The 22,088-nt window shown below is 37.3% G+C and overlaps 1 protein-coding gene across 2 annotated transcripts in view; it reads right to left on the bottom strand.

Moving 5' to 3' along the window:
• ANKFN1 (ankyrin repeat and fibronectin type III domain containing 1) overlaps positions 1–13,735 on the bottom strand; it is a 69,554-nt gene extending 55,819 nt beyond the window's left edge. Inside the window, exons 1-2 of one of the 2 annotated variants that reach the window (XM_059828312.1) lie at positions 13,632–13,735; positions 7,249–7,450 (exon numbers count right to left, since the gene is read on the bottom strand). In XM_059828312.1, the coding sequence (XP_059684295.1) occupies positions 7,249–7,434 (186 nt within the window). In that variant the 5' untranslated portion in view covers positions 7,435–7,450; positions 13,632–13,735. Of the gene's footprint in view, positions 1–7,248; positions 7,451–13,631 lie in introns of those variants that run through there. The other variant, XM_059828311.1, reaches the window with a different exon arrangement.
• Positions 13,736–22,088: the final 8,353 nt, after the last annotated feature.

Genomic DNA, 22,088 nt, shown 5'->3' with positions numbered 1-22,088 from the left:
AATAAAAACAGAAGTTCAGTAAAACTTTTCAAATGTCAGTGTTTTAAAAATAAATTGAGAAAATTCGTGTTTTGTGAGATTGCTATAAAATATTGATCCTCCAGTCCCAGCTTAGGTTCGGCTAGAAACATGGAAATTGTTTGCAGCAAAACTGAGCTTGGTCTGCTTCTGGACTTGTGTGCTTGAACTTGCTTCAGGTCTGTGGGAAGATTCAAGTGAGATTCAAACCCATACAAAACAATATGAGCAATATTATATGTTTTCAGCGTGAAACTGGATGAAAAACTGATTTTGGCAGAGTCTTGGACTACTGAGTTTTTCAAACTCAAAATTTAAAGTAAAAATCTACAAACTCAGGTGATCAAAATCCAAATCAAACAAGCTATTCTGGAGGAAAACCTTCACAGCTCCAGTGTGAGCTAGTTATATGTACTGTTCATTCAAACACTTCAGTCATTTCTAGGTGTTCATATTTTTGCATTTAACTTGTAACTAGAAGCAGCTTTGAAATGTATAGTCCTTAAATAAAGAAGTAAAAATGAGACTGAAAAAATTGACTGTCCAGAGTGCATGTCCAGAAAGTAATGTGTCTGAACAGCAGAGAACACAAGCAGCCAAAACCAAGAACATACGTGGCACCGACTTTCAAGCAGGGAGAACCACTGAACCTTTTCCTTACCCATGTCAAGGAGATAAAAATAAAAGAATATTATAATACAAAGAAACCTATCATATCTTAATTGAGCTGGGGAGAAGCAGGTGCAGGAGACTAGCATGGCCTGCAGGTTTCTGTTACAGGAACATCCTTCTGGAGCCTACAGTAATGACACGTTATTTGCCAAGATTCTTTAAATTCTCTCCCAGTGTCCCATTGCTATAATTACCCAATAGGCTTTTTTCCCTCTTAAGAATGAATTAGTAGAAGCAAGAGGCCCAGCTAAGCAAGGAGGGCTCAGCATGTGGTCACATAAAGGAACTGAGATCTACATAGACGTATTGTGCCAATGGGCATACTAAAGAAATGCATACATAAGAGAGCAAGCGATCCAGATACATGATGTAAACAAGCTTCCTGTGTCCTGAAATCCACATGGAGGAAACACAGAGAAAAATCTTATATAATAATGTATTCTTTATGATATGGAATAAATTATTGAATTGAAACCGTCTTCTACTGTGATTAGAAATTAACATTTCAGTCACATCAAACTTGGTTTTCTTTTTTAAATTGCTGTAGTTTTATTTGGCATATCCCTGTCCAAGTCTTGCTCTCAGTGGAACAACACTTTCTGAAAGAGCACTGATCTGCTGGAACATCTTTTGTCTCCTCCTAAAATGCATAGACTAACAGTTTGCAAGCAGTTCTGAAAACTAGAGTACACAGCTACACCTTGGAATTTGATCTGTTCTACGGTTTTTTTTCAGTTGTGCTTGAAGTTAAAAGTGTCTTCAGGAATTCTCAGGCCTGACAGAGATCTTCTGGTCTACTGTTTTGCATGTGAAGTATTGGTACCACACTAAGAAATTGTGAAGATGATGTCATCTTAAAGTTTTAATATGGACCTCACCTATGCTGAATATTAGGGATCAGCAGAACAAGAAGACAGATGTACATAAGACGATTTTTACCCAAAATTGTCAATATAGAGAAATAATATACTTACATTAGATGACTGTCTAAGGATGAGATGAACTATGCAGCAATAAAGCAAATCCAGGAGAGTAGTGCCGACTTGGGAATCTACTTTTATATACTTAAGTACAAAAGATAGCTCATGCTGGAGAAATACTTTTTCTGTAGATTTCCGTGCAGAATAAAAGACACTACTTAAACAAGTGCTTCACCAAAATGGGTGTCTCAAATTCTTGGTTTCAGTTTCTTCTCTAGATTGTAAGATTCAGATTTAATTTTGTTAACAAATACTTAGATCATACTTCAGTGTTATGTGTAAGAGAAAAATCTCAGAAAAAGGAACAGTTGAATGGTAAGCAGCTAGATTTATCATTCTTTATCCACCCCTCTGTTCAAGGCAAAAAACTGTCTTTAAGGACATATACTGTCATTAGAGAGGGCACATCTCCAGAAAATTTTAGAAAACAGGCCAGCACATATTTCTCTTATTATAAGGTAAAACTTAAAAATGACAGAAATTTTTACTGCAATGCAGTAATATTTCTTTTCATTCTAGTAGCGTCACACATCTGCTGTCTTGCTTATATAATACCTTACCATCCTGAAATCAGAGATCTTACTCTTATGCTGGTGTTTTGCCCCTACCCTGAAGGGATGAAGTGTTCTGGCTAGAAATTAAAAGAATTTTAATTTATTTTAATTATAATTACAAAATATTTTAATTAATGGTATGATTCTGATACATGCAATATGTCATCAGCTCCCACTCAATTCAATGATACGCATTTAACAGCTGTATGTCACTGTGCTATGTACTCAAAATTAACATAAATAGACCATTGATGTTCCACCTAAAGAGGGAAAAAAAAAAGCTGTGCTCCTTCAGTCTTTGAAACTTCATTATTATGAATGCAGAACTGTGAACTGATAGACTGTTTTTTCATATAAATTATTAGAAATGCAAAATATATTTACCAGTTCTCCAAAAATATATATCAGCATTCTAAAAAGCATTGATTTCATTGCACTTTACACCCAATTCAAATTCTTTTTCTACTGATTTTTTGAACTTCCTCTATACTGTTGTTTATGGAAATAAAGGGTAATTATGCTTCAGAAGCATCTGCATTTTGATCCAATCAGAAAACAAACAAAATCATATTACTCTTGTAACTGATCACAGCTAGGAAAATCTACTTATTTAACCATGAATTAATAAAGAGCTTACTATAAAGGGAATTGGTTGAAGTAAACTGAATGACTATATTAATTTCCATTTCTTTTAGTTAAGTTCATTTTAGGAAATGCCAGCTAACAGTCAGAGAGCAGAACAAAAAGGTACAGCTGATGACATTACTCAATGACAGGCTTGTGGTGCTCATTTAGGATGGGAAACTAGATATTTCTTTGTTCACATTTCCACTTCTGTGGCACAGGGTACATACATGGTTATCCCCCTTTTTGAAATCATAATAGTCATTCTCTTTTAATTGACTTTGTGTATGTGCAAAAATGTTAAATAAGTTAGGGTAGCACTCTACAAATGCTAAGTGCTCAATACCATTATTTGGCTTTAATTAAAATTTTGTGTGAAACTCAGTAAATCTTGTACTACATTTCAGGAGTTTCTTGTGTCATATAAAAACAAAAAAATCCCTGTTACATAATAAAAGATAGCTAACTTCTGTATTACAGCTGAAATTAACCCAAGATGCGGCTGACAAAAGCATTTGGCCCTTTTCAAATACATATACACACACTTCAACAACAGATTTAACCTACCTGAATGATTATTGTTGAATTATTTTAAAAGCTTTGATTTGAATTGTTATTTTTGGATTCAGTTTTCAAGATTTAGACCTGCCTAGATGCCTTTGAAAATGCATCTTTGGGTTTTTGCTTGCCAAATGAAATACTTAAAGTGTTTGTGAAATTTTGGCCTTAAGTAAGTTGCTGAACAGAATTTAAGCACATGCTTAAGTTAATTCCTCATAAACGCTCTTGCCAGCTAATCTGTTGGCAAGAACGTTTCCACAAAAGGGAAAAAATAAAAGCAAATTTCTATTTCTTCATTTCATTAGAAATCTGATTGAAAAAGCTGCACTGATTTAAACAAGAAACAGAGCATGAATTTTATAAGCTACTTCATCCAATCCAAACAATTATGAGACCAAATTGCAAATACCAGGTTTTCCAAATGAACAATTCAGACACAAGCAATAGGCTGAAATATGTTGGCAGGTCTTGTAACTTCAAAGAGTGTAAAAACATGGGAACTGTGATATGGGCTTTTAACTGGGCACGTATGCATCCCTCATCCACATAGCAGTGCGTATCTAACCATGCTATATCTGTTTCAGTCAAAAAATATCCTGGAGACAGCAAAATATCTACCACATTTTCAGCCATGCCAGTGAATTACCCCATTTGGAAGTCTGCATCGAGCCCAGCTCTCCAAGTCCAGAAAAACATTCTACACACCTAACCAACTTTTCCCCAACTATTTGCTTTCACACAGAAAACAGAAATATATAGTTTTCTGCAAAAAGCTGATCATATTCTATGTAAAATATTCTCTAGTATCGCAGCGTTATTCAGACATCTGCAACTCAGGGGTAAGAACTTCAAACAGGGGTAAGACGTAGTATCTTTAGACCCATATGCTCAATTTTGGTCCAGCTGGTATTGTCATAAATACTAACAAAAGCCTTCTGATTTCTGCCTTCATTTACATTTACTAGATAACTTTCTTCTGCTCTGAAAAGACGAAACCATTGAATTCAAAGAGAAACTGAATCACATTTACAAGTGATCAGGTAAAGTTTAGGGGCAGTTTTTACATTGCTTTTGCCTTGACTCAGTCCTGCAGCCTCTAATCATTAGGTAGGCAGCTGTGCTATGTGATTAATTTATTTAGGTGTTACTCTGATGCACAAATGTATATACTGAAAAGGACTACAGTATGGCTTTGCAGTAAGTAATAACCATGTTCCAGTAAGTGATTCAGTGCTGGAGTGTTTAGAAATGTAATCTTATGTAGCTTAATTAAAATGAAGTGCTCCTTTCAAGATATTTGCTCTAGGTTTGACTGAAAAAGTCCACTATGTGCTACTGGAGTTGGAAAAAACATTAAAGTAGTTTCTGCAAAGACTTGTTTTGATAAACATGAGTTCAGGAATAAAGCTATTTTGGGACATTGCTATGTCTGCAGCAAGACAACAATTTACTGAATGGAAAGTGTTGCACAGCAAGAGAGAATGGAAAGAAAACTCTTCACTAGCCAAAGCTGAAAGAAAACACATTCTAACAAATGTTGTTCACTTGGCTGGAGACATGATTTTAGTAATTGACTTAGCTCTATAGTACAGAAACTCAATGATTAGAAAATACATCAGCTAGCAACTTGACCTGGAATATTTCCACCCCTTCACTGATGGTTTCCTTGCTCTTTATTTCTAGGGAAAACTGTGAAAACAACAGGTGGAATGGATAGAATAAGGCCCAAAGCCTTTTGAGCTCAGTGGGAGTCTATTCACTGACTGTTATGGACACCAGCTCAGAGCCCAGACTGGTAATACCTAGAGGTACTTATGCTCAGTGTAGGTCAGCAGTGACAAAAGCTACATCGCTCCCATGGCAGTGTAGTGGGTTGGGGAAAACAAAGCTAACACAAGTCTATATCCCATTAAGCCACCGTCCCCATCATAGCGTAACATCAAGTCTCCTAGTTACGATTACTGATTGAATAGGCACTCCCACCGCCTGACAGATCTGGACTGAAAAGGGAGAGAAGTGAGAATGTCAGTAATTAGCTCTGTGGATAGCAGAGGACTTTAGCCTCAGCAGCAGTACACTGTTCCTCAATCTTTGGGCTATGCTCATTTGCCCTTTCTCTTCTCATTAGTTAAGTATGATAGAAGACCCCATATTTGAAGGAACATGTAATTTGTAGTATATATTTAGAAAAACACCGGTCAGAAGATATGCTAAGAGACTGGCATTCATTCAGTCTACATGTCAGTCTGCTCTGGCGTGGTCCCCAGCACTACTTTATCCTCTTCTCTTTCACTCGCTTAGTCACACGCAAGCTTGCAATTGAAAAGAAAAAGGCAAGAAAAAAGCAAGAAAAGCTAGTGGGTAAAAAACTCATCTAAAGAATCTTCTCCCACAGCTCATACTTACAGGCACAAATTCAAATGATCCCTACAAACTGAAAGTATCTGGAAGCCCACTGCCTCAAAAGCACAGCTGTTGGCTACTATGCAAAGGCTGTTCTCCAGCTGTCAAGCCCTGTTTGAGTTTCAGGCTTCTCCTGTAAAACAAAATCTATTGGCTCTGGCAGAGCTGAGAGGAAGGAGCCATGATCCCCTGCTTCCTTCAGGTCATAGTCTTTCTTCACAGGAGAGAGACGAGAGTCTCTTGACTTTCCAGTACACTAGAGCTACATTTCAGCTTAGCTCTTCCATGGGGCACGCATGGGTCCTCTGACTTAAAGAAAGGAGTGATCCTAGGGGATAGGATCATTGAATTGATTTTAAAATTATTTTCAATTCTTGCATTGATTCGTATAATTTGTCTCATACGTAATAAAAATTTGGGAGTGTTAAAAGAATCTAGAGTGTGCTTTTTCTTCTGGTAAATGTAATATTTTTATTATCTGGCCCAACCATATTCAGAGTTTAGTCCTGCACTGCACTAAGCATCTGCTTTAGTGCAGCAGAGTAATGGTTCCAAGAGGTGTCTCCTGGCACATTCACAGACACTGTCATAAGTCATTGCTCTTCAGAAGTGGAGAGGAACTCTTTCCATCAAAATAATTCAGAGGAGAGAATGAAGGATGTGTCTATTCTTCCTACTTACGGAAAAGGGGAATTTAGTTTGTTTTGGCAATATCAACAGCGGGTTCATCTTCCTCCAGGAAATATGAAAGATTCTGCTGTGCACTGATCTTACACTGTGCTATTACTTCAGGGACACAGTCCATTCTCCAGAATGTATGTGCTGGAGGTTGTGTAACTTCACCAGCACTGGCATAAATAGGAGCACTTGTGAGTGTTAAGTCCAGCAGGTGCTTATATGCTTTCCTGTACTGGCACCAGAGTGCTCGGCTGTGTTCTGCAACTAGGGTAGGGTACCCAGGCCAGACTGTTTCCTGTGTGATCTTTTTCCATGGTCTTATCTAGTGACCATCACAGTCTGTGACCAACCTTGCATTTATCTGTCACAGCATGTAAGTTCCACTTGCGCTGTTTGGAAAAATGGGAACTTCTATTAAAGTAATCTTCAGTTTTCTCAAAATACTACTACTTCATTTCTTGTAAGAGAAACACTTGGGTGTATATATTTAATCTACATTTTTTCACATTAATGCCAAGTTATGACCTTACTCCTAAAATAAAGCATCATCACTTGAGTAAGGTAGCTTTTCTTTAGCCTTCAGGAAGGTCCGAATTTATTTTGACACAGGATCATAAATGGTAAGTCTGGGAAGAACGTACAGCACTGGTCAGGGAACAGACAAAGTGAGATGATGAAAATTGTACAGATTAAAAGCAAACTGATTAAGGAGATTAATAGACAGTAAAGTGGCAATTTGATAAATATCAAGTAATTACCATTGAGGTCTTACGGAGACTGAGCCGGTCAGATCGAGCTCTGAAATATGCTTCATCAAAGGATGTATGACTCCCCTTAAGCTTCTCTGACAGGTTCCGATATAACCGCTTTGCAGCATTTGGAGAGGATGGCATGCTGTTCTTTTTAGTCTGGAGGAGACTTAAGTTATGCATTTGCTGTGTCATTTTCAGCTAGTGGTTTCTAGAAGAAAAACAACAGCTGTTTAACAAGGTTTTGCTACACTAACATCATTGATCAGAACTGTATCATTGAAACACACATTGCAAGACTTCTGTGGCAAAAATTACTTTCACACACACAGTTTTTGAACACTCAGAAGCACATTTTTGGGCTTTTTCAAGGACAAATTGCTTTTTATGGAATTATTCCCAGAGATATCTATGGGGAGGGAGAATTAAGGATGGAAAAATAAAACAGACCACTTCAGAAATATTTGCTAAAGGGGTTTCATTTAATGAGGGAAATGGCCTTTTGACAGAGTGAGTTTGGTAATGCAGTTGTCAAAAAAAATGACACCCTAATGTAAATGTTACTATACAATTTGGATAACATGTACATAATCTACGTTTTGACAGTACAATGGTTTCTTAAAACAAAACTGAAGCAATTGAGAGGAAAAAACCTAACAGATTACAGAACACAATGCAGGACTGAATTTTTTAACTGGTCAAGTGACTTAAGTTTGACACAAGCACAACTGTGGCAAGACGTGCTTTATTTCCCACATTACTATCTGCTAGCAAACTGTGTGCTCCAAAAGCATGTGGTGTTTTCAGTTGTGTACGTGGATTCTCTTTCTCTAGAGACTCAAAGCAGTATTTCTCACTCAGGAAGTATGGCTGGATTCAAAATACTTTTTAATCTCTGAACCCATCACAAGCTACTACAGAAATAACACATGAACTTACATTTAGTTTGCATCAAATGCTGACATGTTATCATCCAAATGAAGGTCCATTACTACAGAGAATGGTTTTTTTGTTAGAGTTTTGAGGAGCATTTGGCAGGGAGGGAACCTGCTCTGTGACCAAGACTCCTAAGGCATTATGTTTTAGCAAATAACATCTGAAACACAGAAAACCTGTTTAGGCTCTGTGGTAGGCGTAATGAGGCATATGTGCATTTTTAGTTTAAACTACCTATGGCCAACTAGTGTCCAGGTTATTGCAAACAAAGTCATTACACTCTGTGTTTTACAGTTAAAATAATCTGTGTTTCTAACTGTTGCTGTTTACAGTTTCACACTGAGTAGTTTGTTCCCAGTTAGTGGACAGGCACTGGTTTTGTCTATATATTATATAACTTTATCCTGCTCTGTGGTTGCCTTGTCCCTTTGGACTACAAACTCTTCCAAGAGGGACTGCCTCCTCTCTCTAAGACTGCCTAGCCTAATAGGATTTCCATATTATCTCATAATTAAACAATACTTTCTATGCTCTATGATTACAGTAATTTTTCCATATTAGGAAAATGTGAATTAGTATTTAACTCTCTGGAAATACTTTATGTGGGAATACTTTTGCCTTTCTGAAGGGAAACTAAGAATCAGATTTGACCCAACTGCAGGCACAGGAAACTATACCCAGGGGTCTTTAAGTGAAGAGGTGACGAAAATGTACAATTTCTTCACATTTCCTTTTTCCCCTGCCAAGAGTGTGTGTACATTTATAAGACAGAATGTCTCTCTAGAAGACCTCACAGTTATAGTAGTAGATCTGGCTACCCTTTCAGACTATCTGTTCCTGGAAATAAGCTTTAAATTCTTTGTGCTATGATACAAATCCTGTAGCTTTCTGTTCTCGTGGTCTCAGCCTGCATCTAAGCAAATCAGACTGCAGGACCAGACTCTAATAACTATTTACAATCATAAAAAACCCATTCTTTACTAAACACTCACCCTGCTGTTGAGGCTGCTCATTGGCATGAATTGGTCCCTAAGTTTAAAGACACCACCCAGGTCTCTAAGCTGTCTACAGCTTCCTTTCTCATTTGTAAATTGTGGTGAAGCAGACATCCTGAGCGCAAAAGTATCTGATTATAAGTAATCTCACATATTCTCCAAGCTCATTGGGTACTGAAGAGAGACCAAGTTTCTGAAGAGAGACAGAGTCAACATAATTGTCATATGTGATGAGAAGACCGTTAAATTAGAACAACAGTGTGTGCAATCAGAAGAAGGGAATTGTGAGCTGCATCACTGAAACTAATGTGCAAAAGTGGGTATGATAAGAAATGAGCTCTCTAGGATGCAGGGAGCAACAATACTACAATGATTTTGTACTGCATTTCTCTGAGCTTATGGAATAAAGGTAAAGTGAGACTCACACAAGAAATTCATCCTGCCTTTTAATTACTACATGCATTTCAGCAGTGCCTACAAGGACTAACTGAAACCACTGTCTCCTCAGATGAAGCATTTTATTCTCCACCCTGAACAGCAAGCTTGCACAGACTAGATAGAAAGGCTGAGTGGAAACCAAGGAACATAGCAAAATATGTTTAATCAAAGTCTCTGTCAGGAGAAATTGCTTGTTAATGTCAGACTAGAGCATAACACTAAAAGTATGATCAGCAATGCCAACTCACAAATGTTCCAGACTTACGAGAATTATTTGGAACCTTGTGCTGGAATCAGTGTGGGTTAGGCTTTACTGTACAGAAGTTGCTGGTAAGTGTTGAGTTTTAATATTGGACAAACTTAGAAGACAGCCTTTTGTTTTACAGATGCATCCGTGAAGCCGTTCGGGAGTATGAATGTGAAGTAAAATTCTTTAAGGTGGTCAAAAGATTTCATTCACATCTGTCTGTGTTTAGCATAGCTTTAACAGTTCAGTTTATTTTCAGACACTTATTAAAAATAAGCTTAAGAAATAGCCGATTACCCCCAAAGCCTATTACCCATCTTCCACTGTTCCATGTTTTTAGTATTTTAAAGAAACTCAGCAATTTACCAAATATAGTAATAATAATAATTTAATTCGCAGTTACTTAGAGTAACACTTCCACCGTTTTTATTAGTATATACAGCTACAGATTATCACACATAAATTTCTCCTTTTACCTCCATTGTAAAGAATTTCTTCCTTGCAAAGAAGTATGGGTCAAGAATCAGTCCCAAATTGTGGATAAAAATAGGCCAATAAATGTCATAGGCATGTTTGTGAAGGAAGTTTTAATTTCCCCAAATAATTTGATTCCAAAAGTACAGTCATTGAATACCAAATACCACACAGTAGGGAGAGAACAATTTGCATTTATCACACAAACCTAAACATCATCAAGGTGAGGACAAAAAGAAGAGTAGACCCATCCAACATTTAATTGAAAGGTAGCTCAGCATACTCCACTGTGTTTACTTTGGGATTATATTTTTTTAATATGAAAAGCAACAGGCTCAGCACCTCTGAGTGGCACAAAATTACGTTATGGAGAGATTCCAAGCTTCACTAAGCCCGTATACCAATATGGAAACTTACTGAGAAGCTGTGTAGACATTTAGTAAGGTTACATTAAAAAAAAATAGGCATCTCTACTTAGTAGGACTTCTCATACCTATTGTGGTATTATTACAACCGAACAAGAAGAGCTGTTATTAAAGCTAACATGGATTATGCCTTTATCAGTTCTCCCTAGGCTGATAAAGTCCTCCTTCCATCTCGCTAGACCAAACTACCTGCTGTTGACTTCAGGTCCCTTAAGTTATCTGTGGAGAGGACAGCCATTGAAGAAGAGCTGATCTTGGCTGGAGATTTTTGGTGTTGATGTGAAGAGGCATTTATTTATACTTAAAGTCATGCTTACAGAAGCTGTAGTGCTTCTAGTTCATAGAATTAGTATTGTGACAATACTCTCGAGGATTAAAATAATTACTACAAAAGGAATTTTGCCAGCCTGACTCCTAAAAAAACCCAATCTCTTCTCCAGCCTTCACTAATGCAGGAAGTATATTTATATCCATCTCCTTAAACTCAGTTGCCCAGATGTCTTTCACAGAATGTCTTGAAAGTCAAGTTCAAGCTTTTCTTGAGAAGTTATTTTCAGAATCCCAACTTTTTACAGAACAGCTTGACAGCAACATTTTCTTTTATGAGGAGATATTAACCTGAGCAAGTACAGGAGAAGCACCTCTCAGTTTCTGAACAGTTTTCCAGGAAATCTGAGTGTTTGGTAGAGTTGTTCTAGTCACACATCTCCCAAAACACATTCAAAACTCAGACAGTTTGCAGGTCAGTTCTCTCTATTTCAATATATACACTGTAAAAAGAAACTAGGTTCTCTAAATATGTTACAGCACTCTAACAGCACTCTAAGGTGCTGGTGTAGTCTCAGGACCAAAGCAAATTTAGCCTACATCTCCAATCCAGAAAAGCCTAGCAGCAGTTTAATACCAAGTCTGCTCAGGCCTGTTCCCCATGGCGTGGGTTACTGTTCATATGGACTGTATCTAAACATAGTTTGACTCCAGCTATTAGTTCCTAGGGGTTTCTGGAGTCCTTCCCACCTTGATCTGGTCAATGAAACAGGATTTATACATTCAGAAGAAAACAATGGTGTGTTACTAACTGTCTAAACAATGACTTCCGAGGACAGTAACAATAGGGTGTCCATAATACACATGGAAGCTTTTCCAGCATACAGCTGGAGCAGACGCCCAAGACTAACATTAATGTAAGAAGAAGACAGAATCTTTTATAATCTCATGAAAGTTTCTCTTAAGTCAAGAACTTCTCTATAGACTTACCTGCTAAGTAAACACTGTAAAAATTGCAGCTATTCAACAAAACAGATGGCATCTTTGCTATCCACACAGAATCAGTGCATCACAAATGACTTGAAACATTTATGTTTCCTGTGTACTAACCATCAATATCCTGAAATAGTGCATGGAGTAAGTGTGGAACAATAAAGCAACAGCTAGAATAATATAATGCAAATGAACAGCATTTTTTACCAATGTGCTGAAACAGTAAGATCCAAATGCTACTGAAGATTATCGTACTTAGCATGTTTTCTAGTCACATACAAGGTATGAGAAAGAAAAGGTAAAGGTAAGCTGCATATTCTGGAAAACTTTCTGGAAGTGTGATCTTATTAGGCTGTAGAAATGACTCCCGGGAGAGCAATGGAAATGAGATCAGACAAAATCATGGGTAAAATGTATAATAAGAAATAAGGAAAACAGGCAGCTCAATTCACATGATTCTGTGATTGAAAACTTATTGTATTTTATTGGATGTTGGCATTTTATTTTTACAGACAAACTATTTTGTAAGAGTGGTTTTAGGCTCCTTTTAAGTCGTTCATTTTGGGGTTTTTACAACCATGTTCTCACCTCACTGATCAGGTGAAACCCTGAAATGTGCATTGTCTTGATTGAAATAACAAATCCCACAACTGAAATGCACTTAGCTTGAGGATGTATCATTGTCACAACTAAAATTGTTATAGTATATCAAAGACTAACAGTTTAGAAACAGGTGATGTCCAGAACCGATCCCTTTGAGATTTTCACCTATGGAAGCCTCTGCACATATCTAGCATAGGTCAGAATGAAACGATAAGGAGCTCTCAATATGCTTCAAGGTAACCCTGTGTGATCTGACTAACTAGCATTCTCACAGCAAGTCAAGAACTATAACAAGCAGCATGTTACAAGGTTTCTCAGTAAAAGGCAGAACTAGACAGAATAACAACAGCAGCTCCCCTTATAACTAGTCAAAATTAACAGTAGTTTGCATTTCCAAGAGTTAAAAAACACAAAATTAAATTCTTATGGCAGTTCTCTGGGGAAACAGTTACTGCACTACTGTGGAAATAACCACCAAACCAGCCTGGTTTGTGCGACTATCACCCTGCTATAGCATGTACCATAACACTGATCGAAGTCTTCCAACACACATTTCATGCTGCACATACCATAGCTTGATCTTTGTGATCAGATTTCTACTTGTGCTTCTAAACGCTGAAGTAACAGTTTTATTCCCCAACAGCAGGGTGTCAAATTTGAATATAAATGAATATAAATTAGTTACCCTTATAAAAGCTTTTTTTATTTTTAATTGGCAAACACTGACCTAATAGTCATGTCCTTTTAAAAACATATTGCAGAGAAAGAGAAAAAAAAAATCTAAATTATAGAACACTGTCTGTTATATGTGGCACATATATGCTGCACTGTATAGACAGGTGCACTAGTAGGACACAGCATAGCTATAAATGCATTACCTTCAGATTTTAGGAAAACACAACAGCCAAGAAACCACTCAACACTATACGTGTTCTTAAATATGTTTATGAAACAATTTTATACTTGAAACTAATAATTAAGAATATATGCATTAAAGAGTTAAATTTGACTTACCAGCTTAGGCTATCCAAGGCAAAATATGAACAAGTTGCTGGTAATCGTCCACTGTCTTCATTCAATGAATCACATTGGCTTTGCTGTCCCTGCCGGTTCAGCCTCTGGGCAGAGTGAGTAAACCTCTTCCTTATACTGCATGAATGATCAGATATGAAAAAGCTTATTACTAGCAATTACTGAAGTCCAAGATAACTGATAAGATCTTAGAGCAAAACAGTATGTAAAGCAAATAGTGTTGTATCACAGGTAAAATATTCGGTGCCTTAACTCTATACTAGTTACCTGTGCAGCTATAGGAATGACTAATACATAAAGCTCTTGCCTCCGTAGTCAAAGATGCCATGACTTCTGTATGCTTTTAGCTTGTTGTATCCCTTAAAACTGATCAGCAGCACAGCGTGCAAGTAGAAAAAATAATTACTGCCAGAGTAAACAAAACTGCGATTGTAATTAATTTGCCATGAAGTATGAGCAAAAAGACATTAATGCAGCCATCTTAAAGCAGTTAGTTTTATGTTAAACCAATAAAAGGGGAAGAAAAAAAAAAATCACAGTCCTACACTCAGTCCAGTAATGCATGTTGCATGTGATGTATTGTTTCTTCTTTCTTCAAGCAAGCTATCACTACAGCTGTCTGCAATCATAGCAACAAAAGCAGCAACCATATCCATAGCTATGGGACATCTGCAAGATCATTTGAAAGCTCCCAGCCTGAACAGGTTATGCTTAAAAAAAGATTATTAAATGAATAAGAAAAACATATCTTATTGATGCCTATGTTTCAGCTAGAACAGATCCTGTAATGTCTGCATTAAGAGCTTCCAAAATAGTAGGACAGTGATATTTCAGAATATAATTTTTTTTACTATAGGGCAAAACCCGCAAATGCTGGTTCCCACAGAAACCCACAAAGATGGTACAAAGTCAGAATATGGAATAACCATACACAGCCTTAGAATTCTAAAAATAGTGCCAGCAATAAACAAAGATAAACAACACTAGAAAATCATTATCCTTCCTGGACAGTCCACTGGGTTAAATTCATGTAACCAGAACACTCCTGTGTAACATTTGGCAATAGAAAAAAATTAAAACACACTAATTCCTGGGTCTGTCATAGCCAATGATCATTAATATCTACAGAAAAAGTTTTTTATTATTTTTAAAGGGATACCAGAGCTACTGTTACAATCCGCTGAAAAAATTTCATTGCCTTTATTCAGATATGATGCTTGATTTTTGGAAAATGTTGTAAATCTCCCAAAAGCTGGTGACCAGTCTGATTCTCCCACCCTTCAAAACTCAGTTAAGGGTACTGGACCTCATACCAAATAGCATCCTTCTGCCAAAGTAACTGAAGATAAAATCTAGTCCTGGGCCTAGGGCATTTGTATGTCATGGGACTTGAACTTATTCTATACTTTTAAAATCAATCTGGATATGGACCAAACCATTTTTTGACATAACAAGAATATCAAATGCAACTACTGGCATGTTTTGCTGCAGCAGAGAATTACAAAGTGCTATGACAATATGCTATGCACAACATTCTTTCTCCTATACCATGAAAATCACAGGCTATACGTGTATAGGATTCCCTTTTTTGTTCTACTACTTCTAAGGATCATTAGTCAGAAGGCTGCAGGACAGCTGACTGAGGTCACTGCCCCTTGCCAACAGGAGGAAGATTGGAAATCTTTTGAAAACCACCAAATACCTCTCTAACACTGGGATACTATCTGGAAAAAATCATGCTGAAAATCTGAAATGTCTAAATTAGTTAAAAACTAAATGTAAGCATAAAAACTCAATTTTCAGTGTTGTGCTGACTAGGGATGATTCTTCTGAGTCAAAATCCCTGATTAAGTTTTTTGGGTCTATATAGACCCCATCTATGGAACTCACTTGTGATGGAGTTCTCAGTTTCGGGCTGTTTTCAGGGGAAAATGCTAAAGTGAGTTTGCTGAAACTAGTCTATTCTTACACATTTTCTAGCAATTTCTCATTGTGGGTCGATACTCCACCTTCTCTCCTTTGCTTTCTCCCTTCAGCATGGTGGAAAGTAGACCTTTTGCAGTTGCCATTTCAATTTTCATAATGCTTAGTACTTCTCTATCGCTACCCAAATGTTATTTACTAGAATAGCAAAAGACAAGATGTTTTCTTGTCCAAGCTAGTTCTATGAAAGATAATTAGGTTTTTTATATCAAGTAAACATATTTCTAATCTTCCTGTCATATGAATTTAAGTTCCTTATTAAGCTGTTCAAAAGCCAGAAGACATAAAAAAACACTATGGTAAAAGACATAATAATAATTTTACCAAGTGATAAAAACATGAAATTAATTACTAAAAATGATGAATGAATGTGTGTAAATAAGTGTGAGAGGCAGCTATATCTAGTTCTGGAAATGGAGAAGACTAAAAGACCTACAAAAACCAAAAACCTGGGTTTATGATAAAACACATGCAAGCAGATCTGTTAGTCTGATCTTGTACAGAAACCTGCGTGTTCTTAGCCTTTGATGATTCCATTATATTGCTCAAAGATGTCAGCCATTTATTATTTCACTTGCCTATATTTCATACTTATTAGTTGAACAGAATATGTTGTTTGCTCTACTTACACTACTTAACCTATTGCAACAGATTTTCATTCCATGTTTGCTCAACTCTCAAAGTTACCTACCTGCAGCACACATCATGAGCTGATTCCACAGCTATTATTATTACTACTGCTAAAGCTGCACATTTTTATGAAGATGTATGTTTAGCAGTACATTTCATTTAAAGAGGCCACCCAAGTTGGCTGATTAACTGACACATTTACCAAAATATTTACCCTGTATTGTTCTCAGCTTTATACACCACAGATATTTTTAGCAGCCAAGCAGCACATTGTATTGGCCATTAATTCCATTTAGCAAATTCTGTTTGTTTCTTCTGGACACAGTAACATTTCTGGGATGAGGGAGGCTGTTCTCATGCGGAGGATGAGAAGCTGAGGAAGCTGTTCTGTGTAAAATCCCAGGGTAGCTGGAGACCTTCATTTCCATTTCGTCAATCAATAGGTGGCAGTGTTCACCCAGCTCTTCCAGAGCCTGATGTGGTCCATGGAGCCGCAGCCACACAGAGGTTTTAGATTGTCCCAAGTACACAATGTCCAACCCGTCACTGCAGATGGTATTTCAGTAGCAAGCACGTCCTCCACATACAGAAGCTAACGTTCCTATGTTCTATATCGCCTTGTATTTCAGCGCTAAGCATACACCGAGTTTGTGAAAAATGCTCAGTAGAGCAGTAGTCTGGAAACGGGGTGGGAAGTTTGGAGCAAAGAGACTCGCTCAAACATTTGGAATTTGAAAACTTCACATGGAGCCTGACTTTACTTCTCAATCAGTCAATGGCAAAGCTGTCATCATCATTAGAGACGACGCTGTATTTTAGGCTGTTCATAATCCCCCTAAAAGAACACATACTGCTCAAGCATCAGATCTGATCGGACAATGTAGCCAGGCAGCTCAGATACCTGGAAATGAGATCTCCAGCCTCCCTCCCAAAGTAGCATGGTCAGGCCAATTCTGTTTGGCATCTGTATGCCCTCTCATTTTGGAAATACATGACTAGAAAGGTGGTTAAACTGACTCTGCTCCTTGAAACAAGATATTGGGGTGGTTTTGGGTGTATTGGGGTGGGAAAGGTAAAAAAACCGAAGCCAAAAAACCCTAGCAAGCCTATAAAAGTGTACCTTTCTTTGTCCCCACACTTATTCTTTCTTGCAAACTTATATGTATGTAAAAATAAAAAATATATATAAAAGCTACTGTAGTAAATTCCAACTCTGGTTTTGGCAATTTCTGCCTCTCTGGCTCCTTGTTTACCTATCATCTTTCACACATACCTTTTTGCCAATTTGTTAATTCTCTGTCCTATTCCCTGGTTTCTTGTGTTTCCTCAAGGACATTGATCTGAGTCTTACTGTTTCACTAGTTCCTTTAGCCAATGTTCTTGATCCAAATCCATAGCAAATAACCTATTATCCACAGAGACACAGAAGTATTCAGTATATTCATAAAAAGACAAATATTTCCCAGTTCATCAGTCATAGACATGATCAAACTCAAGAAATTCTGAAATTATGAGTGAAGAAATAATAATTGTGTTTGGACTAAGTTTAGAAAATTTCCCAGTGAAATAATTTTCCCAAGTGTTTTGAAATATTTAAGACACCTGTGATGTAAGCGACTAAAAGAAACTGAGCTTGGCAGCTCCAGCTTCTCCAGGCTTCCTGCCTTAGCCATGGTTCCTAATCTACAGTCCTCTCAGCACAACCTGGATTTCAACACACCGCAACTCTGCTGCAGGGCTGAAGCTGGCAGATACGCCAGTGCCTGGGGCTTGCAGGCTCCCACTTCCACAGGAAGGGACACGGAGGCCAGGAGTTCTCCAGCTTTGTGGCAGCCTGTAAGGCAGCAGTGCCTTGGAGCTGCGGATCCTCGTTGCTTATATTTCAGAGTATGGTTTTAGATGAACGAGCAGGAAACCGGAACTGTTTGGTCAGAATTCGTAAAGATGGCATGTTTTTTGTACAGTTTGTTTTTGGCAAATTAGCTTTTTTCCCCCTAGCCTTTTTAATTGGAAAATTCCTGAGAATAATCATCCCTGGCTGCAGTGGAATAGAATCAGGCCTGGAGTGTTTGAGCCACAAAACACTGCTTAGTCATTTGGAGTGTAAGTTACAGTAAACAGAAAGACCTTAGTACAAGTTCATCAGATCCTTAAAGCCATGACTGTTTGAAACAAGGAATCAAAGAGCAACTGTTGTTACCCTAAGTGATCCGCATACATATGAAGAAGTGCTCACCAACTTTGCTTGACAGAAATGCTGCCCTATCCCAAAACCAATGTAGAGCAGAATGCTCTTTGCTAATGGTTCCTGCAATTGTTCTCCATATTAGGAAAAAACTAAACTTGTGCAAACACATCCATCTTCAGAAAGCTTATAGAAGTACATAAAGGCCATTAGACATATCTGAAGATATTGCTGTTCTTCAGAAACAAATTACCCAGCTGAACATCATAGAAATAATGAAGCTGTCAGCAGCAACAGCGCAACTGTGTTGTTTTGTCAGTATGATGTTGATTATGCTATCTAGTCAGACACTCCATACAGAGATAATTTATGCCATGTATTGTTTGGCCATGACTACTCCCAGCTGCACTGCATTTAATCCAAGTTACAGCAGAACATTTTACAAACAGAAATTAACAAGCTTTTCATAGCTGGCAATTTCTAGATTAGGAAAGAAAAAAGGAGAAATAGGATTTACCAAAATTGAGCATGGAACAAAGCTGGACAGAGGCAGACATGCACGATTCCAGAGGAGCACTTTTTTTTTTAACTATAGCTATAAAGTGATGCTGTCTTCAAAGACCAGAACAATTTTTAGGGTTGTGACATGGTCATTAAAAATATATAAATATAAATATATAGATAGGTGTCATTGCAACTTTTGTATGATTACAGTACTTAACAATGTACTTGCTAATATAAGGCCTACTTCTGAAGGTGAATCTCCTTTTTCTTCAAAAGTTGATGCATTAGTGCTTTATAATAGATGCTCTTAACAAGTGTCATTGTTTTTCATACTGAGCAGAGAAACAACTTTGATAATAGAAGAACAGCTTCTTACTATTCTGTGAACCCCAAGCAGTGTTTATTTCACTAAACAGATATTCCTTAAAGAGCAGCTTGTTTGCCTTGATAAAAGCAGAAATCTGTTTAAGGGCAATGATTTCTCTTTAGCAAATATTTTATAGTGATTAAAATCAAGCATTTCAAAAACAAGAATAAAGTACCATTTCAGAAAAACTTTGATACTGAGGGTAAGGAGTAGGAAGAGGGGGACTATTTTCTAAGGCTAACATTTACCTGGGGAGAATACTTTTTCCAGATCCTGATAGAGACAGACTATTCTAGGTAACAAAAATTCAAAACAAGAGCCTATTTGCCTGCATTATCAGAGGAAGAACCACAAAGAGAGCTGTCTCACTAGACCAGCTTTTGTGAACAGCCCCATGGGTCATCTCTTCTCCTGGCTATGATAGGTTTTACACAGGCTGGAATTCATGCTGCAATCATTTGGTCTGATGTGACTGTTCATTTACATTTTAGTTAAAATGAAAATAACTCTGAGGAGTTGCAAACCAGTGTCTCACAAGAGCAATACAAAAACCTAAACGGAATAGAAGTGATTGCTGTGAAGTAACTCCAGGCTTTCCAGTGCAATTCTGTTTCACATTGAGTTAAAAAGCACATTTAAGCATTCATTTTTGCTGAGCATTTATGATAGCTTTCAAATCCTGAAGATCCAAGGTTTGCTACAGAGGCAATGTACATGGACATAAAAAGGCTTTAACAAAAAACTATTTTATAATTTACAGAGACAAGAACATATGATTATGTATACTTTACAAGGGGTATGAAGCACAGAAAAATCAGTGGCAAAACTCAAAATATGTGATTGTTCTTTCCTGAAGTCCAACATTTCAATGAAAGTAAAATTAAAGTGCAGAAAATGCAACCAAATATTTCCTGTGTAGAATATAGGGGATCTGTAACATACTTTGCCAAAAATCATTACTTTTTTATTGCAGTGGAGGCTTTTAAAATATGTAGCAGTTAGAATAGCAGTTCACAAAAATATCCTCTCATCACTTTCCTTAAGCCCTAAAAACTGATGAATCTGTTTCCTTTCAATTAGTTATGTCAGCCTCTCAGTAAGCAATAAACATTATTACTAGTCCTCACTTTGTTGCCACCAGTCCAATCTCCACCACCACAAATGAGAACAGAATAGAAAGTGATCATTGCTCTCTAATGAGCACATACTTTTGTGGATGTATTTAGTTCACAGCTTCTTTCCATTCCTCCATCTTCCTCATGTCTTAACTAATGCATCAATCAGCACCAAAGGTGAGAAATGAATCTGAAGTAAATTCCTACTTTTCATGGCAGGCTGCAGCAAGCATTATTCTGTTTTCCAGCAGGTCAAAGAGGATCTGATTCAGACCATGAGATTCTTGGTTTTATTTCCCACATTCAAATTCTGACTTAGCAAAGTACTTGGCATGCAGCCTTCAAGCCAATTATTATTCCTTTCAGGACTAAAAAACCAATCCCTCTTCATGAGGGATTGTGGTATAGGCCAAATCATGATATCTTAGCGAAAGTCTCTGAACTTCCATCTTGTTAATAAGCCATCTGGGACATGCTTTACTCATTCTCACTCATCCTTAAATCAGGAAGAACAGTGCTGGTTAATCTCAGGGCAGAAGGTGCCTACAACACACAACAGCACTCTGGCAAGTACCTGGATCCACCCTAAGTAGTACCACTGGCATGGCCGGCTCTAAGTCACACTCTGAGCTGGTTCAGTCTCCCACTGGGACAAGTTTCAAAGTATCTTTTGTTCTTCAACTCATACGAAACCACTTTTAGTTCTAGAGTACATAGACATTGGCTGGGAAAGCCTTTGTCATACCAAGCTCACATACCCTACAAGCTTACTATATCAAGACTGTTTTGTTATCTACATGTTCACTTATGTTTCAGTTACATGCAGCAAACTGAAAAGAATATTAAAAATTAACTTCAAAAAGTGTAAAAACCCAACACGCCAACAGCCTATTATAAATAACTACTACCTATATTTTTATAAATGAAGTCATTAGAAAGTGTTTGTACATCACCATCCAGATATTAATGTTTGTTACAGTTGTCACAGGAGGCAGATGGGGAGAATAATTTGCTGTTGTGTTAAAAGCTTGACTATTGATTTGAAAACAAGGACTTGTGGTCCAATGAAACAACATTCTCTGCAGCTAGAAGTGCTAATCTGACTTCATCTGAATTGAGTTAATAAATATTTGCAAAACCAGGCAGCTTAGGTGGCTTAATTAAGAAAACACTTGCTTTTCACCTTTAGGAATTAATTTCCTCCAGGGTCAGAGTTTGGTGGTCTTACAGCTATCGCACAAACTTCTACACACTTTGGAATGATTAATGATCTCTGTTCAGAAAAATTATGAGGTGCTATAAGGAAAAATTAACTGAATTCACACAATGTGAAACCTCTTACTGAGTGCCTTTTCTCTGCTTTTTTTTTTAAAGGGACATGATTTGTATGCATGTATTTCATAGATAACTTGTATATGAGTAACCTACAAACCTGCACAAAAGTAGTATCTTATATGGTAATGCAGTGAGTCTCTCCTATAGGCAACACTGGGTCCAACTGAAATCTTACAGATATTTAAGTGCTGGTAAGAGAATAACCCTTCAAATATCACTGATCAATATGACACCTGAGCCCTTGTACAGAAAAAATGCCCACAGGTTTTAATTCAGGTGTTCTTCTTGACCATAAAGAAAAAAGCGAACACAAAACCATG

This window comes from Gavia stellata, chromosome 22 (genome assembly GCF_030936135.1).
Source record: "Gavia stellata isolate bGavSte3 chromosome 22, bGavSte3.hap2, whole genome shotgun sequence".
Taxonomy (NCBI): Eukaryota; Metazoa; Chordata; class Aves; order Gaviiformes; family Gaviidae; genus Gavia; species Gavia stellata.
The sequence above is the reverse complement of the archived record's forward strand: the minus strand, read 5'-3'. Positions and strand labels throughout refer to the sequence as shown.